The 17,338-nt window shown below is 32.9% G+C and overlaps 1 protein-coding gene across 8 annotated transcripts in view; it reads right to left on the reverse strand.

Moving 5' to 3' along the window:
• The window catches only part of RALGPS2 (Ral GEF with PH domain and SH3 binding motif 2), a 185,788-nt gene that overhangs the window by 17,060 nt on the left and 151,390 nt on the right, over positions 1–17,338 (reverse strand). For 4 of the 8 annotated variants that reach the window (XM_031013656.3, XM_055366711.2, XM_055366705.2 and 1 more), the window contains 7 exons: positions 16,966–17,101; positions 16,057–16,208; positions 12,478–12,532; positions 9,879–9,956; positions 8,162–8,267; positions 5,335–5,427; positions 889–994 (listed from right to left, as the gene is read on the reverse strand). In XM_031013656.3, the coding sequence (XP_030869516.1) occupies positions 889–994; positions 5,335–5,427; positions 8,162–8,267; positions 9,879–9,956; positions 12,478–12,532; positions 16,057–16,208; positions 16,966–17,101 (726 nt within the window). The remainder of the gene's footprint in view (positions 1–888; positions 995–5,334; positions 5,428–8,161; positions 8,268–9,878; positions 9,957–12,477; positions 12,533–16,056; positions 16,209–16,965; positions 17,102–17,338) is intronic. The other 4 variants (XM_031013660.3, XM_063710592.1, XM_055366719.2 and 1 more) reach the window with 1 other exon arrangement.

A 17,338-nucleotide genomic window follows, 5' to 3' on the forward strand; every position in this document is an offset into this window, starting at 1 on the left:
AGTTGTTATGATGGAAGAAAAGCAACCACTTGGGGATATTTTCTGATGAGCCTTGAGGTATCCACTATAGTCACAGGTAGAGTAAGAAGAACATATGATGTGATTATACATGGCCCATCCTCCAATTTCTCATATCTACTTTATAAACTCCAATGGTCAATAGCCAGTTATTTTATTCATAAGTGTCTCTCTATATACTGTATGTAAAATATTATAATTAACTTGGAAAGTGATCTGAGCCAAATATATTCAGAAAGTCACTGTTTTGCTGCTTATGGATTAAAAGAAATAATTTTGCTCTTAAATATTCTTTAGAATAAAAATACATCTAAATAAATACAATAATTGTGTGGCATCTCTAGATCTGTGTGGATAAGACTGCAGAATATTGGTTCTGAATAATTTAATTAAAAGTGATAGAATAAATACTTAAAGGAAAACTCTGCCACTTTCAGAACTTAAGAATAACAATCCATTTCAAGGTATTGATGAAGGAAGCAGTATGGCCTATATGGCAAGTCTCTAAAAATTTGAAGCAACAATGGGGTATATATTCTCAAATTCCCTCCCTCCTTTCCTAGTTAGGTCTCTAGGGATTAGCTGGGCTTTTAATTTTCAAGCATATATGCCCACGGAGCAAAGAAAATAAGCTCCACAAATATTATTAAAATACATAATGGGACAGAAGTATTTCCCAATAGATAAAACTACACAAATACTTTCTCTCTTGTGTATTCCAGTGAAACTAGGTTTTGGCTCATCAAGTTCTTCATGTATGCATAAAACATTATATATATGACAAGTATACACACATACATACATACATACATATACACAAACACATACACATACGCAGTATCGTAAGCCCCAGTTATTCTAACAATTCACCTTTCTCAGAGTCAGTCAGCAGGAAGAGATCAGGATGTTCAGGGTCATCAGCCATCATCACCATCCATCCTACCACAGATACATTCTTATTGGATGTTGATTTGAACTGAGAGAAAAAAAGATAATTAGTGGAAACAGAAAATTTATGGTTTATTCTAGCAAAACTTCACTGTTAGGGAGTGTATTTTCAGTTTCTCCTAATGAAAGATGAGATTTGTGACTTCATGCTGGTCTCAGTCAGCCTGGGGCCTTTTACTGCTGAATTTCATCCTAGGCATACCTTCTTCAGATAATCTCCTACTTTCCAGACCTTCCCAGCTTCAACTCTTCATCAAAACCTAACTGACCTATTCCCTATTCCCAGAGAGCATGTTTGTGAATATGATATGTTAATCTGTTGTTTTTTTTCTGAATTACTGTACTACTCCTTATAGGAAGGACATTTGCATTTTAGTAGCTATGCTATCTTACATCTGATGATGTAATAAATCAGCAGTGCTATCAGAGAGTTCTTTTTTTTTTTTTGAGACAGTCTCACTCTGTTGCCCAGGCTGTGGTGCAGTGGTGTGATCTCAGCTCCCTGCAACCAGATAATTCTTAATGACAATATTCTTACTTGTATTTTTCAAAAAAGAAGGGTATTCTTAGCATGTCTATTACTTTTGTAGTTAACCATTCTTTTATTATTATTTTAGCTACAACTTCTTTTCTTAATTCTGAGAAAGGGCAGTTATAAAAGAACAGGTTGGCTTAAGCTAGTGCTTAAGACTATATGTGAAGCCATTCAGGTATTGTTTAAAAATGAAACAGTGCATTGTATAAGGACGTGTACATGGTAAAACACTAAAGAAAAACAAGGTGACAATTAACAAGAAATTCAGGACAGCAAGAAGCTGTGGATATGGTTGACAGGAAAGAAGTGGATGCCTCTGGGAAGGCTTTGACGGTTCTAGTAACATTCTGTTCCTCACACTAGGTGGAGAGTATACAGGTGTTCATTTCATTTATTATGCTTTAAAATGTACATGTACACTACCTATCTTCTTTTGTATGTATGATATGCTTCACGATTAAAGGAAATGGGAAAAAGAATGAACATGGCACATTTATAACAACATGAAATTGAAATATGAAAGCTAAAGAAATCAGTAAGTTTTACTACTGTGAAGAATGAAATTGGCCCTACCACAGGACTGCTGATTTGACAGCTCATAATGTACTTCGACATGAATAGTATGATCTTCTAATATTCTTTTCTTAAGCCTAAAAACTTCCACCTCAATTCCCTTTTTCAAAAAGTAAAAAGTAACTCAAGCAACATAAACTGCTTCAGAAACAGGGATGAAACTAGAGTGCAAATGCCCTTTAACCACCAGCTGAATCCCATCACATTCCCCAGACATAATCATCACTTGAGGTGACAACCTCCAGACCTTATTCTATGCATTTATTATATCAGAGGTTTGTGTCATTGCTGCTGTTGGTTTTTACATATTAATGGGGGATGTATTTACACTCTGACTTGTGTTTTTCATCTATCAGTAACCATTTCCTTATTGATAAGTATTTTGGGTATTTCCAGATTTCTGTTGTCATAAATATTATAGAAATATTCTTCTACAGATAATCTTTGTGCACTTGTTCAAAAATTTCAGTAGGAAAGATTCTCAGATGAGGAATTTCTGGTTATTACCAAGCTAAATACTGACTCGGACTGGCCACCACAAAAACAATACCAATTTAGATTTTTACCAGCCATGGATGACAGTCTGTTTTCCCATATCATGACCAATGCTATGTCATCAATCTTTTAAATTTTTGTCTAATGGCAGGAAAGTGTCTCCCTTAATTTGCATTTTTAAATAGTAAGTGAGGTTGATCACTCTACCCACACAAACTCTGTTCTTCATAGGCAAAAAAATATACACTTTATAGAATACTAAAATAAGGTATACAGACTTCCGTATGTCCCACTTCTGGGTTTATTGCCATGAACAGGTATATTTTAATCTATGATTTTTTTTCTCCTCCAGCTTTTTATTTTGAAAAAATTCAAACTGTATAGAAGTTGAGAATGCCACAATGATTAGCCATATATCCTTAATCTACATTTTTGTGTTTGTTTGATCTTTCTGAACATTCAAATGCAAATTGCAGACATCATAACATTGAACCCTAAATATTTCAACATGTATCTTTTAATAACAAGAATATATTCCTATACAATCACAACGTAATTGTCATTTCTAAGAAATTGAAGAGACAACCACATAAAGTCCATGTTACATTTTCTTAAGTTGTTCCAATAATAACCTTTATAGCTTTTTAAATTTTTTCCCCAATATAACTCCAGGATTGAACTAAAAAACATACATTGCATTTAGTTGTCAAGTCTCCTTTAATCTAGAACAGTCCTCCTGTCCCCCTGCCCTTACTCCACCTGCCAAATTTTGGTCTTTTTAAGAATCTAGGCCAGCTGTCTCATAGAATGACCCACAATTTGGATTTGATTATTTCCTCATAAGATTCAGGTTAAATATTTTGGCAAAAAAAAAAAAAAAAACCAAAAACAAAACAAAAACAAAAACACAACAATACAGGTGGTGCTATGTTTAAATAGTGATTTTAATCCTTTATCGGTTGCTTACATATAGCAGATATTTTCCTCCAATTTATTCGTATTCTAACTTTATTTGAAAACGATTAAAATTTTTTTCTTCCATTTAGTTCTGTGCCATATCTTTTCTATCTCAAAATTAATACTAAATATAGATATAGACCTGTCTCTATATCCTCTATCCTGTTCTTCAAATTTATTCTTTAATTATATTTTAATTTAATTAGAAAAGATGAGAAATGCGGTCAATTTCCTTGGTACTCAGTAAGATTTTCTCACAACTCGCTATGCTTTAATTTCCAAACATTTTGCATACATTACCTATCAGAAACCTCATATAATTAAAAACCCAAAGTATAACATACTAGTAACTTTATGCACAAGCAACAATGCAAAGCACAAAACAATATTTAACATATCCATTAGATGACAAATTCAGTTATAACGTCTCTAATTTGGACTTTTTCTAATTGAAACTAAGAAAAAACAAAAAACAAAAAACCCATTTTATTCTGAATAATGACTTTTCTACAATAGTCAGCTAAGTGAAATCTATCCAGCAAGTATCTCAATGTGGCTATGTGAAAAGTTACTTTCTATATGAAGCTAAGGATTTAATTGAACTGAATGAATCCAACCTTTTTCTCACTTTGACAACAGCAGTACTAACTCTACAAATTGTTCTAGCAAAACTAATCTGTGTAAATGTTGTAGGGTATATAGGCATTATTGTCAATTTGACCAGAATACAAAAAATAAATATTCACAGAAGAAATCTCCATGATCCTTCACTCAAGTCCTTTATCTCAATGCAAGAGCTATCTTAACAATTATATAATAATAGTGAGCAAAAAAGCTAGTGCTTAAGAATATATATGATCCCACAGAGGTACAGTTAAAAAATGAAACCATGGATTAATTAGGGAAACATATATGCTAACACTATGAAGAAGAGCAAGACAATGAGTCATGATGATCAGGAGGGTGGCAGGTGGTGGGTATGGCTGATAAAGAAAGGCAATCTATCTTATAGTACTTCCCACATTCATTTAAACCAAAAATGTTCTTTTCTATACCTGTGGTTTGATTAAAGGGCTAAAACTGTGAGAATAAAGAAGAGTTTCTCTGAATTACTCTGAATTATACAGTATCATTTGGTTAAGTTTTAAGTAGAAAAAGGACTTAAATTTTTCCTCACTGGCTTACCTTTCCTCAGTAGGATAAACCACGTAATTTTTCTCCCCCAAAACATGTGACTTAGAAATAAAATTCCTCTCAGATTTTATTAATGCAACATAGAAAATCATTCTTCCTTTCAAAGATTCTATCACTGGTATGTAAAAACAAAACAGGATGCAAAAAAGATTTATAGGAAAATTCTACAGGGTGAAAAGAGGCTTCTTTTAAGTAATATGAAGCACAAGAAAGTGACTGCAGTAACTGTTGTAATTGATCATTCCTCTTCATTGTTGGGAAGAATCACTGAACCAGAGATTGAGGTGGAAAGAACTTTAGATGTTGGTCCCATATTTCCACATTTTGCTGATTAGGAAAGGAAACTCCAAGGCAATAGTTTTGAACAATATTGAACAGGAAACTCCAGATTTGAGAAAGCTTTGATGTCAAAATAGATAAGCGTAATCTGCAGTTTTGACATTTGCAATGGAAAAATGGTATTTAAAAAAGAAATAAATGCAAAAACTTTTGGACTAGAAGATAGGAAAAAACAAGGCAAACCCAAAAAACCTTGTATCCCATTAGGACTGCTTTCTTTATAACCATGAACAGTCTGGGAAATCACGCTAAAAATGTAGAGAACAAATACTTACATGTTTTCTTTCGGTAGCCTTTAGAGATTTGGCAGCATAGTAAAAAAGCTGTGTCCCACACAAAGCTGCCCAATATTTTGTCCAAGATGCTACCTGGATAGGACAAACACAGGAATATACTATTACAGTGCTCCTGGCTTCTTAGTTTCTTTACATTCTAAGTGCCAATGATCAAGTCCACTTCACTTCAACCAAAGTCCTAACCTCAGAGTTGAGCTGTATCACTTCTGAAATCTTAATCTCAAATACTCCTGTCACTTCCATCTAACTACCTGTTTGTAGACCCACATACTCAGTCTTTCCTCTAGCTACAAAAGAATAGTTAACCCTGATTCTATCTAAAGGCAAACTCAACTCTCTTTTTATGCCCTAGATTCCAACTCTCTCTCACTTTTTAAAGAAGTTTGCTTTTGCAATTAACTCCATTGCTTCTCAATCTCTCTCCCTCTACCACCATTATACAAATGAACCTTAATAGTACTCCCACCTTTAAAATCCCTCCTTTGACCCATCTCCTCACTCCCCAGACACCAACCAATTTCTCTTCTCCTTTTCACAGCATAACTTCTTGCAAGGGTGTCTCTAAATCTTGCCTCTACTTCTTCTGTTTTGCCCATTTTCTACTTAACTCATTTCATTTGGCTTTTGGGCCATCAAGGTCACTGATGATTGTAATTTTAGCAAAGCCTCTGTCCTTATCATAGCCAGCCTCTTAACAGCATCTGACCCAGCTGGCCACTCTTTGCTTTTTGAAGTACTGTAACTGCTAGGCTTCTGGGATAACAGTTCCTTAGTTTTCCTTTATACTCTTCTTTGTGGGAGACCTTTAATGCTACGGAGCCCCATCTCCAACCTTGTTTTCTTCTCTAGCTATACTTTCTTCTGAGATAATCTATCACCCAGTTCCATATTTCAAATACTATCTATCTGTATGCTAATGACTCCCAAATCTCTCTCCCTGCCACCTCTCTGCTGACCTCATGATCCATACTTTTTCAACAGCCACAATGACACCTCCACTTGAATGTTTAATAAGCATATCAAACTGAACTTGGCCAAGACTGACCTGCCCCCCATTTCAATAAATGTCCCCAACATACACCCATCTCAGTCCCCAAACCTAGAAGTTATCTTTGTTTTCACTCTTTCTCTCATACATCATGTTTAATTTATCATCAAACAACTCCAGCTTTTGCCTCTTACCTGATCTCCTCCACCTTCCCCAATTTCAATGTGTAAACTACACAAGCCTTCTTGTCTCCTGAACTCTAGATATTCACACAGCTAACTCACCTTCCTCATTCAGATCTCAGCTCATATGTTTTGCCATGGTGGCATCCCTCCTTGCCCCATCATTCTGTATCCTATGACATTATTTTAAAGCCTTATTCTCTATTTCTCCTCACTGAAATGTAATCCAGGAGGAAGACACTTTGCCTCACCTTGTTCACTGCTCTATTTCTAGCATCCAGCACACAAAAGGTATGGTAATGCTTCAACTGACATGCAATTCTGAGTTCACTAGCCTGCCTAAGAGATTCTTGATTTGTATGTGCCTTTGGCTTACTGTGATATAAACAACAAAATAAGATTACTTATATGAAGCCCCCATATCTTCAAAAGCTTTAAGTGTGAATATATATCAAAGGTTTTATATTTCAAATTTGAGAAAGGGAAAAAAATTGTTCCTTAGTAGTCAAACTACTATGCTGGTGTTGAGGAAGAAGAAACTTCTTTGATACATATTAAGAGCTTTGTTCCACCAATCTTCCTTTTTTTTACCCCCAATATAGTTATGGGTTTGGAAAGCATTTAATATTTGGGTTCTATGTTATGTAGAAAACAAAACTGTATTACAGGAATTTAAATAAAATGATAAAACGCAATCAAATTCCATTTTTTAGGGTTGTTACTCTTTATTTTCTATTTTACCTAAACTTAATACTAAAATACTTCTTCATGATACACTTTCAGGGTTCTCTAAGAAATAATTTTGTATACGAACTATAATGGGGGTAAAAAAAAGTACAGGATTTAAGCACCCTTAACACATGATTTAACAGAAATCTATATGGCACATATAATAACATTTTATGTTAAGAAAACATGGTGAAACAAATGTGTACAATATTTTCCCTCTTATCTGTGGTTTCAGTTACCCACAGGCAACCACAGTCTAAAAATATTTATTGGAAAATTTGAGAAATAAACAATTCACAGGTTTTAAAATCATGTGTTGTTCTGAGTAACATGATAAAATCTCACACAGTTCTGCTCTGTGCTTCTGTGGACATAATCATCCCTTTCTTTGTCCAGCGTCTCCACACTATATGTGCTACCCTTGTGCCCCACTCCCCACTGCTTCCTTAAGTGAAAAGAAAAGTTCTTGGGTTAAGGAAAGAAAAATTAGACGCTAAGGTTGCTAAGATCCATGGTAAGAACAAATTTTCTATCTGTGAAATTGTGAAGAAGGAAAAAGAAATTCATGCTAGTTTTGCTATAGCATCGCAAACTGCAAAAGTTACGGTTACTGTGTAGGGTTAAGTGCTTAGTTAAGATAGAAAAGGTATTATATTTGTGGATGGAAGACATGAACAGAAACATGTTCCAAATGATGGTAATTTGGTTTGGTACTATCTGAGGTTTCAGTCATCCCCGGGGGATCTTGGAATGGATGACCCAAGGATAAGAGGGGAGGACCTTATTTAATATTATTTCAAGTCTACTATAATCAGGTTTTATTTTAATTGTTTTAGTACTTTTACAGAGTCTTATAAATTTGCATATTTTTAGAGGTGTATTAAAATATAATATGATGAAATCTTACTGTAGGCTTTTTGCCTTCTTTTAACAAAGTTTTTCTCCTGAGAACACCTTGAATGGTAACAGCTCCTGGATATAAATGTACTGCCAAATCTTCTGATTCTGCAGAACTATAATAACGAAGAAAAGAACACATAAGAGCTTTTGTCTATAATAGTCATCAAGTAGGTACTTAAATAAAATGTAATTATTCTTAATTTTAAAACTTTGTTACTTTATTCAGAGCTGAGAAGACACTGACAATTCTAAAGGTTTATTAATCTTGAAATTTATAAGCTGTACAAAAAGTTGATTAGAAAGTTATTAAAGTCAGCAGATGGTTAAAAACACACTCTATTACATATTTGAACAGTATCACTTAGAAAGAATGCAGTAATTCACTTTAGTAAATATTAAATTAAAAAATTTAAGATTTGTTTTCTTCTTCTTAACATGCCACACTGCATCACTGTTGCAACCTTATTTTCCCCATAGAAACTTTAAGTCCTGGTAGGAAAAATGAGGATTCTATTTGTTAAAAGTATTTAAGTATATATAAAACTGAAAATAAAAATACAAGCTCAAAAAGAAAAAAAGAAAACATGCTTAATTTAATTCTAAAATAGCAGAAAGAAGTAATAAAGTCAATAATAATATATTTTAAAAACTAGCTTTCTGCAATACATTTTAATAACATTTAAATGGTGTCAATGGATAAGTGATTATGGCCTAATAGCGCTCCACGAAAGGAAAAAACCCAAAACTCAAGATTTCCTTTTCATGTATCTTTAAAAAAAAAAAAATCACAAAATAACCAACACTTTAATATCTTTCCCTAATTGATTTAAGGTCCTATGTTTAATACAATAATTAATGATTTCTACATGAGCCAATAAAACATACATGCTGATAAAAATGTCACTGGTGACTTGACATGAGCTGCAGAATTCCTATAAGAGCAATGAAAACTAAAGTTTGCCAGTTTATTCCTTTGTGATTATTTAGGTGTCTTCAGAGTGACTTAAGAACCTATAAACCAGTAGAAATTTCATGCTAGACCCTATTTATATTCAGGGAGGTATATGCAGGGAGATTAGACACCATCAAACTGACGTAAAGTTTGCTTCTGAAGTTTGGTATTTTGTTGTATTATGAATTGATTACCTATCACCACTAAACCCCACATTCCCAATCAATACACCACCCTTATCTGCCTCCACAGCTAATAACAGTCCAAAAGAGACCTGGTTTAACTAGACAAACAACTGAATGAATATGAATTTAAATATACAAATGATTATTTTATGAAATAGACTCGTCTACCTTCAGGACCTGTAGTTTATATGAAAAACTTTTTAAAAAGACAAATCAAATATAAATTTATTAGCAAAGTAAATGCTTTGATTACAACTTATGAATAAAGAAGTAGATTTTTATATTGTTCATTCAAAAACTATCAGCATTAGAAAGACCGGTGCAGTTTAAAGGCTACCAACTTGGAAGCATTTTAAAATATATAACATTAAGACGCAAGTTTTAGCAATTAGCTCTGTGGATCAGAAAGAATAGTTGAAATTTATCTTCATATTAGATCTTGGAAAGAAAGTTTTTCTAGGTAATTTGTTTAGTTTTTAAATCAATTAGTTGAGAAAGAAAAGAAATAATGTCAGACCACACCCATGTAAGCCAATCACCAACACCATAAGGGAGTTCTGTGACCCCTGAATGCAGGGGAATTGTACCTGCTGGCCTTCATGTGACTTCGATAGCCATTTCGTGCCACTCTTGTCACCGGGCCGAGAGAATGGTATAATCTGTTCCTGTTGGATTCCATTATAAATTGTATATATTACATATACTTTTATTCACACAGTCATTATCAATACCTAGAACAGTGTAATAGTTTCTTCTTGTAATATAGCCTTCTAAATCTTACAAAAGGATAGTATGTGATTGTTCCTCTTTCTTTTTTAAAGCATGCAGCATAGATTTCAAAAAACTTTTTCTTCTACTATTGACTCTAGAAATACTTAAGAGGTATTTAGTACACACCATATATTTACATATACATTCACTTTCACAAATCTGCTAAAAGAATTAAAGAGGTATTTGTAGCCAAATAATAAAAAAAACCTCAAAAATACTTCAAAAATTCTTACGTTTCTATACCACTTCTTGGATTCTAGTTTAAATATGATGCCCGGATTTATATAAGTAATTCGTTTTTATTATATGTCCCTATGAAGACACCTAAAAGCAATGTGGCTTGTAAACTCATGAGGAAAACTTTATTTTCCTCTTTATCCTTTATAGTAAATAAAAGAAATGAACTGAGTAATAGAGGCGTTATATTATTTCTACATTAACTGACAAAGCCAATAAATGATAAAAATGATGAGTTAATACTTATCCAAAATGGCACATAATAGTTAAAAACAAAAAAAAAATAAAAACAGACACATAAAAATACTGATACTTCTTTGCCTAGGAAAACCCGAAAGTAGCACTGTTGATAAATGATGTTTTAAAGGAAAAGCATTATTTCAGCAACTTAAACAATGTATTTGATGTCTGTCTAGAAAAAAAGACAACAATGTATTTGATGTCTGTCTAGAAAAAAAGACAACAATGTATTTGATGTCTGTCTAGAAAATAAGAACAGAAAGTGGTATGTCAACATTCAGAGTACATTTTTCAAGTTCACTATCCATGAGTAGTACTTTATATCCTAGTTCTTTATTCACTTTCTATTATTTCATGTCTGAATCTTGCTGGGCAGCATTCATTTCACTGCTCTCAAAATGTTCTAAGAGCCCACTATTTTAAACTTGGCATAAGAAAAGTAGCTTTTTTTAGCCACACATGTCTGCAAAGCAAAACACCTGTTATAAAGCAAAAAAATTGTTTTGAGACGTGAAGGTAACATCATTAAATACTGTCTTCATAAGTAACCTGCTGGGATGAGAACAGATTATTTAACACACCACCATTCTGGTTACTCATAAGTCAAGCAATCTAAAAAACAATTTGGTTAATCAATATTTTTTAAATATAAAGATTACAGTACACTCTATAATCAACTTCTCATGGTTTTACGTTCTTTCTAGAGGGAAAGACAATTTGAACAAATTCAGACAACACGTCAAAGGCAATTCTTCTGTTTTTCACATTTCAGGCAAACCCAAATGAACAGATCAGAAGTAAAGGTTGGAAGAAAAATAATACAAAAATAAATAAAAATAATTTGTTTTTACTTCTTATTATCCCACAAAACAAAGAGAACAAAAGTTGGGAACACTGATAATTAGAGTAGAAAGGATCAAAAGTACTTTGCAATGTAGAACTTATAAACAAAATCTTAATCACATAATAGTGAGAAATCTTTATGAAGTCACATAAAAAATAAGGATCTATTTTTCCAATTAAACAGCATGAAATTTACGATTTCAAAAAAAATTTAATTTAAAATTGTTTTATAAATTGTGACTGATAAGGAGTTAGGCAATTAAACATTTTCAACTTCAGTATTAATATGACATTTAACATTCAATCTAAATGACCCGCTTGAGTAATGAATATAGGCATTTTTAGAAATTTAGTTACTTAGTTCATATACAAAAAAGGGAGTAATTATTTTGGTCAAGAGCCAAATACCTTATGAGTCTGAAATGGCAGAACTGAAATGGTCAGTGAAAACATAAGAATCCTAATGGACATTTAATAAATAATTATTTGCATTGTTTGGTCACATTATTCAGATCTTATATGTACTTAGACCTCAATATAGTATGATATTTGCTATAGGCAGATGACAGCTTTAACAGCTTAAAGCAACAAAGGAAGGAGAAGGGAGCACAACTTAGAGTATTTCAGTATAAAAGTGTACTCTGAAAATTTTGAGTTTATGACCATTTAAATTCTAACCTTAACTTGCTTTACTTGTATAATTTAAAATTTATTAAATCATTTTGTCCTTGACAAAGCAGCAGAGAATAAAGTTGACCATTCCACTAAATGCCTTAAAATTACTTAAATGAACCAGAACTTAAGGAAATAATTTTTTGAATATGTAAGTAGGTTACTTATCAATGATCGGTTATTATTTTTAAGTTATAAATGTAAATGTATTAAAATTCAATACATGTGAATTGAGATAAGACTATCATTCATTCTCATTACTTACATATCCAAACTTTAAATATCAACTTCTAATTTCTTTTACCAGTAGAAAACTTAATCGCTTAGGGATATGTAGTAAATATTATCTCTTAAAATTTGTATTATATTATTTAACCCGGACAAAATAAACTCAAAGTAGTTCAAATGGACAATTTATCTTACCTTTCAAAAGCAGGCCATGAGGTCTCTTCACTTAGTTCAGAACCATCGCTGCTACCTAAAATGAAAAGTTATTCTATTTTTTAAACATCAGAATTACCTCTCTAGTTTGCATTTCACAATTTAAAAATAAATTAATTAACTATGCTCATAAAATGACAATCGCATTGTAGATGAACATATCCACATATTAATTCTTTATTCTAATATTACTGCTGTTAGGTTTATTTTGCAATATATTGGAAGACAGTTGACACGACAACCTAAAATAACAAAATAGCATAAAACATTTTTGCTTGCCTATTTGTAGCTGAAATTCATTATGTCAATAAACAATTTTTCCTACCATTAGAGAACATAAAATAACACAAAATTTCTTATTAGGTTTGTCATAATTTAGGACCAATATAATTATAAAATCCTTGGCGATTCATGGCATACTTCTTTCTCTTTGTATTAAAGTCCATTACTACCCTAAGCATAAAAAACCTAATGAAATCCAATTATTTGTCTCTAGAGACAAAGAAGATGGAATCTCTAAATTTAAAAAACCAAAAACCGGTGCTATAAAAATGCAACAATTTTCTCTTTGGCCAAAAGATCAGTTAAAATAAAATGGTCTTCAAACAGAACGTTTACAACTAGCTAGGGGGAAAAAAAAAACCAACAAAAAAACTATGGGGAATGAATTTAGAGAGTCCAAAACAGCTTAGTTGACTTAAATGTTACTTTAAAGATAATTCTGGCTCTCAAAAAAATTAGGATGACTAATAGGTCAAGTTAAATTGTCTATCAGACAGGGTTCTAAGAAGAGAGACTCAAACTCTTTTTTACGAGCAGGGTTCTGAGAGACTCAAATTCTAATGCTGTAAGGTATCCATCAGATATCTGTAATGGATGCTGTAAAGTATCCATTAGACTCGTCTCTCTTAGAGACGATGGATTAATACCCTTCTACGGGTTTGCAATGGCACTAGTTATGTACCATCCTTGGATACAACTGAGATAACAATCACTGAAATAATTTTCTGTATTGTATGGTTCAGAAGAACCAGAGGTAACCCGTGGTGGTGGTGGGGTCTTGTACATTATCTACATTATCTTTTGATTTGTGGCACTATGTGGTAAAGACTGAAAATTTAAGCATAATTAGGCTAACTTATTTGTAGAAAATGTAAGCATGAAGCTCAGAGTGAATATGCTTCTCTTAGTTAGCTAGGTGAGACTACTCAAGATTATCTAGGATAGATACCACATTAGAAAATGTTTAAGGCCGTTCTTCTAAGCACTGGTTAATTTTCCCACAGTATTTTCAAAGCCTTCACTGTAGATTAATATTGCATGTAAAAGTTAAAGCTAAGGGAAAAACTCGTGTGTGTATATTAACACCTATCATCTTATGGTAATAGACTTATTCTTTTTTTCATATTGTTAAAGCTTTAAAACAAAAATCCTCGAAGGTAAATGCCTATGTGTAATGTTCTTAGTTTACAAACTAGGATGCAATGATCTTTTACTGTTTACTTACTTAGCCTTAGAATAATTAAAAAATAAACACAAATGCAAAAATCTGCTCTAAAAGAGAAAAGTCTCCACACTGAGACACTAACTGTAACTCAATAAAATAACTAAACAATAATCTTGTGGTAGCCAAAAGGACATCCATGAAAAGTAAAAGCTATAAACTACAGAATAATTCTCATTATAACACTTATGAGAAAGAGTAAAATATTATATACTTGAGAGCTGTAATTTTAAAAACTTTTTGCTTTAAGTGGCATGCCAAATTCCATACGTGTAGAAAATTTTTGACTGAAAAAAAGTTCTTTCCTTTGCAAAATTATTCTTCATACTGAGATTAGTATTTGCATATAGGCAACTTAGAACATTGATAAGAGGTATTTCAGGTGACAAACTTGCCTTCTTTTTAAAACATTTTATCATTTAATCACTTGCATTTTTATATAAAAAGGGGACTATCAGAATAAACAACTACTGAATGGTAATGGAGAGCTCTGAAATAATTTAATTTTAACTCTCAAGGGCTAAGAAAGTCAGTATGTTCCAGAAAATCAATCTCCTTTTGCATCTCCTTCTACTGGCTGTTTACCAATATTGATTAAGATATTAGTAACAATAGGCTTAGTCCTTGAACAATCTGGTAGTTAATCATACATGAAGACATATTCCTCCTTTATTTCTTTTTAAAAATAAAAGTAGCTATTATATGAATAATTTCTTTCTTTTTTTGAGACAGAATCTCGCTCTGTGATCCAGGCAGGGTAGTGCAGTGCTGCGAACATGGCTCACTGCAACCTCTGCTTCCTGGGTTCAAATGATTCCTATGCCTCAGCCTCCTAAGTAGCTGGGATTACAGGCATGCACCACCACGCCCTGCTAATTTTTGTATTTTTAGTAGAGATGGGGTTTTGCCATGTTGGCCAGGCTCATTTTGAACTCCTGACCTCAAGAGATCTGCCCATCTGGGCCTCCCAAAGTGCTGGGATTACAGGTGTGAGCCACACTGCCCAGCCTATATGAATAATTTCTAATTGTAACAAGAAATAATGCTCATCTAGAAGATACAAAAATTAAAAGTTTAGGAAGTAAAAACAAACAAATCCCTCTCTTAATCTCACATCCCTTTCTAATATGGTCTCTATTTTCTGCTCTCCTTCACAGTAGCTATCTCTGTTTCCTCACCTCTCATTTTCAAATCTACTCCAATCCAGGCCATGCCCTGACACTTCCATGAAGCAACTCTTATCAAGGTCACCAATGACTTTTATCTTGCCAAATCCCCCAGTCAATTCCCCATTCTCATCTTAGCTCTCTTGTTCTGCATTTGATATTCACACATTCAGTACTTTCCTCCTCCTTGAGATACTTCATCTACTGGGCTTTTGTTTTTTTCCCCCTAATTCACTGATCTCTCCTTTTTAGTTTCCTTTGATGACTCATCCTTCTTTTAAAAAATAATCAGACTTCTAAATGTGAGAATGTTTTTTTATTTATGTACACTCTCTCTTTAGGTACCCTCAACCAATCATGGCTTATAAATATGCTACCTCTCGTATATCTTCAGATCTGACCTTATCCCCGAGCTCCAGATTCATATATTCAACAACCTACCTGACATCTCCACAGGGACTAAACATGTCCAAAACAGACCTGATTCCCCAAATTCACAAACGCTTCACTGCCCACAGATTATTACTCTGTCTTCTCTACCTTGGTAATAGCATTATCATCTAACTATTATACTTGTTTAACCCAAATAACCTGAAGTCATTCTTGACTCCACACTCTTCCTCCTCCCCATATCCAAATCACATGCAGTTAACTAATTCAACCAGCCCACATGTTCTTTTTCCACCTTCTTCAAATGCTTCCCCTTCTGGAGTTAAAAACAGCAAGCACTTTTAAAACCATCACAAATTATTAACTTCATCCCATATTTAACTGCTACTTTGATTTTTTAACCAAATTTTCTCTATGTGTGGTGGGGTTTTTTCCAGCCAAGTTTTATTAACATTTTTATTTAAAGTTAAATCGCAACCCTCTCAGAGAAGTATTTCTCACCTATTGATATTCCACTAGAAAGAGTAGAACTTTCAGCTTGGCCTCGAGATGGCGCATGGGGCTCCATGACGCTATCATCTAACAGATGTCTTGGTCCTGCATTTGGAAACGTTGCACTCTTAAATTCTGCTGTGTTCATTTTATGAATGAAACTGGAAACAGAAAAAAAAGTTCATATCTTTTATTATTGTTACTAATTTAAAAACTGCTCTTTATATAAAGATTTAGGACATAAAAGATTTACCTAACTGTCATACTCAGATCTTACCATAAAAGCCTCAAATGAACAGTTTAGGGAAAATGTTTTAGGAAACCTGGCCATATCTATCTATATAATTAGAGCATACTTTAAAATAATTTCATTTTAAGCCTCGTGTCCATTTAAAAAATTGTTTCCACATTCACTTTTGGAGAACAGTTATTACATTTCCAGAGAAATCATGGCAAAAGTGAACACGTGCCCCCATTTTGAAAAAACAATACTGCAAAACTAATGAAGTTAAACAAAAAGTCAGTTTTCTTTATATTTAGGAATAAAGAAAATAATTTTTATAGCTGTTATTTTTGACTTATTTTGGTTAAGACAAATAATGACTGTCTTGATATAAAGGTTATAACTTTTTTAAAAAGGTATATTGCTATCCTGATTTTATTTATGATGGCCCTCTGTAATGTTCATTTATCGTCCCCAAATATAAATGCATTGTTGACAAAATCCCATTTCCAAATTCAGGTAAAGTAAGAAATAAAAGCTTTTAGGCAAACAAGGCATTTTACTGAATCAGAAAACAGCTATTAAGAAAAAAGAAAACTATTCAAGGATACCATTTTCTACTGAACTAATAAATCGACAATAAATCCAATTATAAAAGACTTAAAAATTTGAAAGATAAAATTAAAAATGCTGACTTATAACCCAAACTATGGCACTTCCTATGTCCATGTGGAATCAGATTCCGAGGGGATGGCGGTGTCTGTGGGAGCAAGGCTCCTTCAGCTGCCACACTTTTTCGTCCACTCTGTGGAGACGCTCCTACTTCAGGACCTAAGCGTTAAATTTAAAGAGATTTTCAAATGATTACTTTATTTTTCAATCCCTTGATAGAAAATATTAAATGTGGTTCAAATTTTGAGATAGTACTGATGTTAGTTCTATTTAATTGGCTTGAAGATGAGAAATATATTCTAAGTCCTAAAACACAAAATCCCAAACCATACAAAATCCATTAATTTTTATCTTACTTATACTAAGTAGAGGCAGTGTAAATATTTTCTCCATTTA

Source organism: Gorilla gorilla, chromosome 1 (assembly GCF_029281585.2).
Source record: "Gorilla gorilla gorilla isolate KB3781 chromosome 1, NHGRI_mGorGor1-v2.1_pri, whole genome shotgun sequence".
Lineage (NCBI taxonomy): Eukaryota > Metazoa > Chordata > Mammalia > Primates > Hominidae > Gorilla > Gorilla gorilla.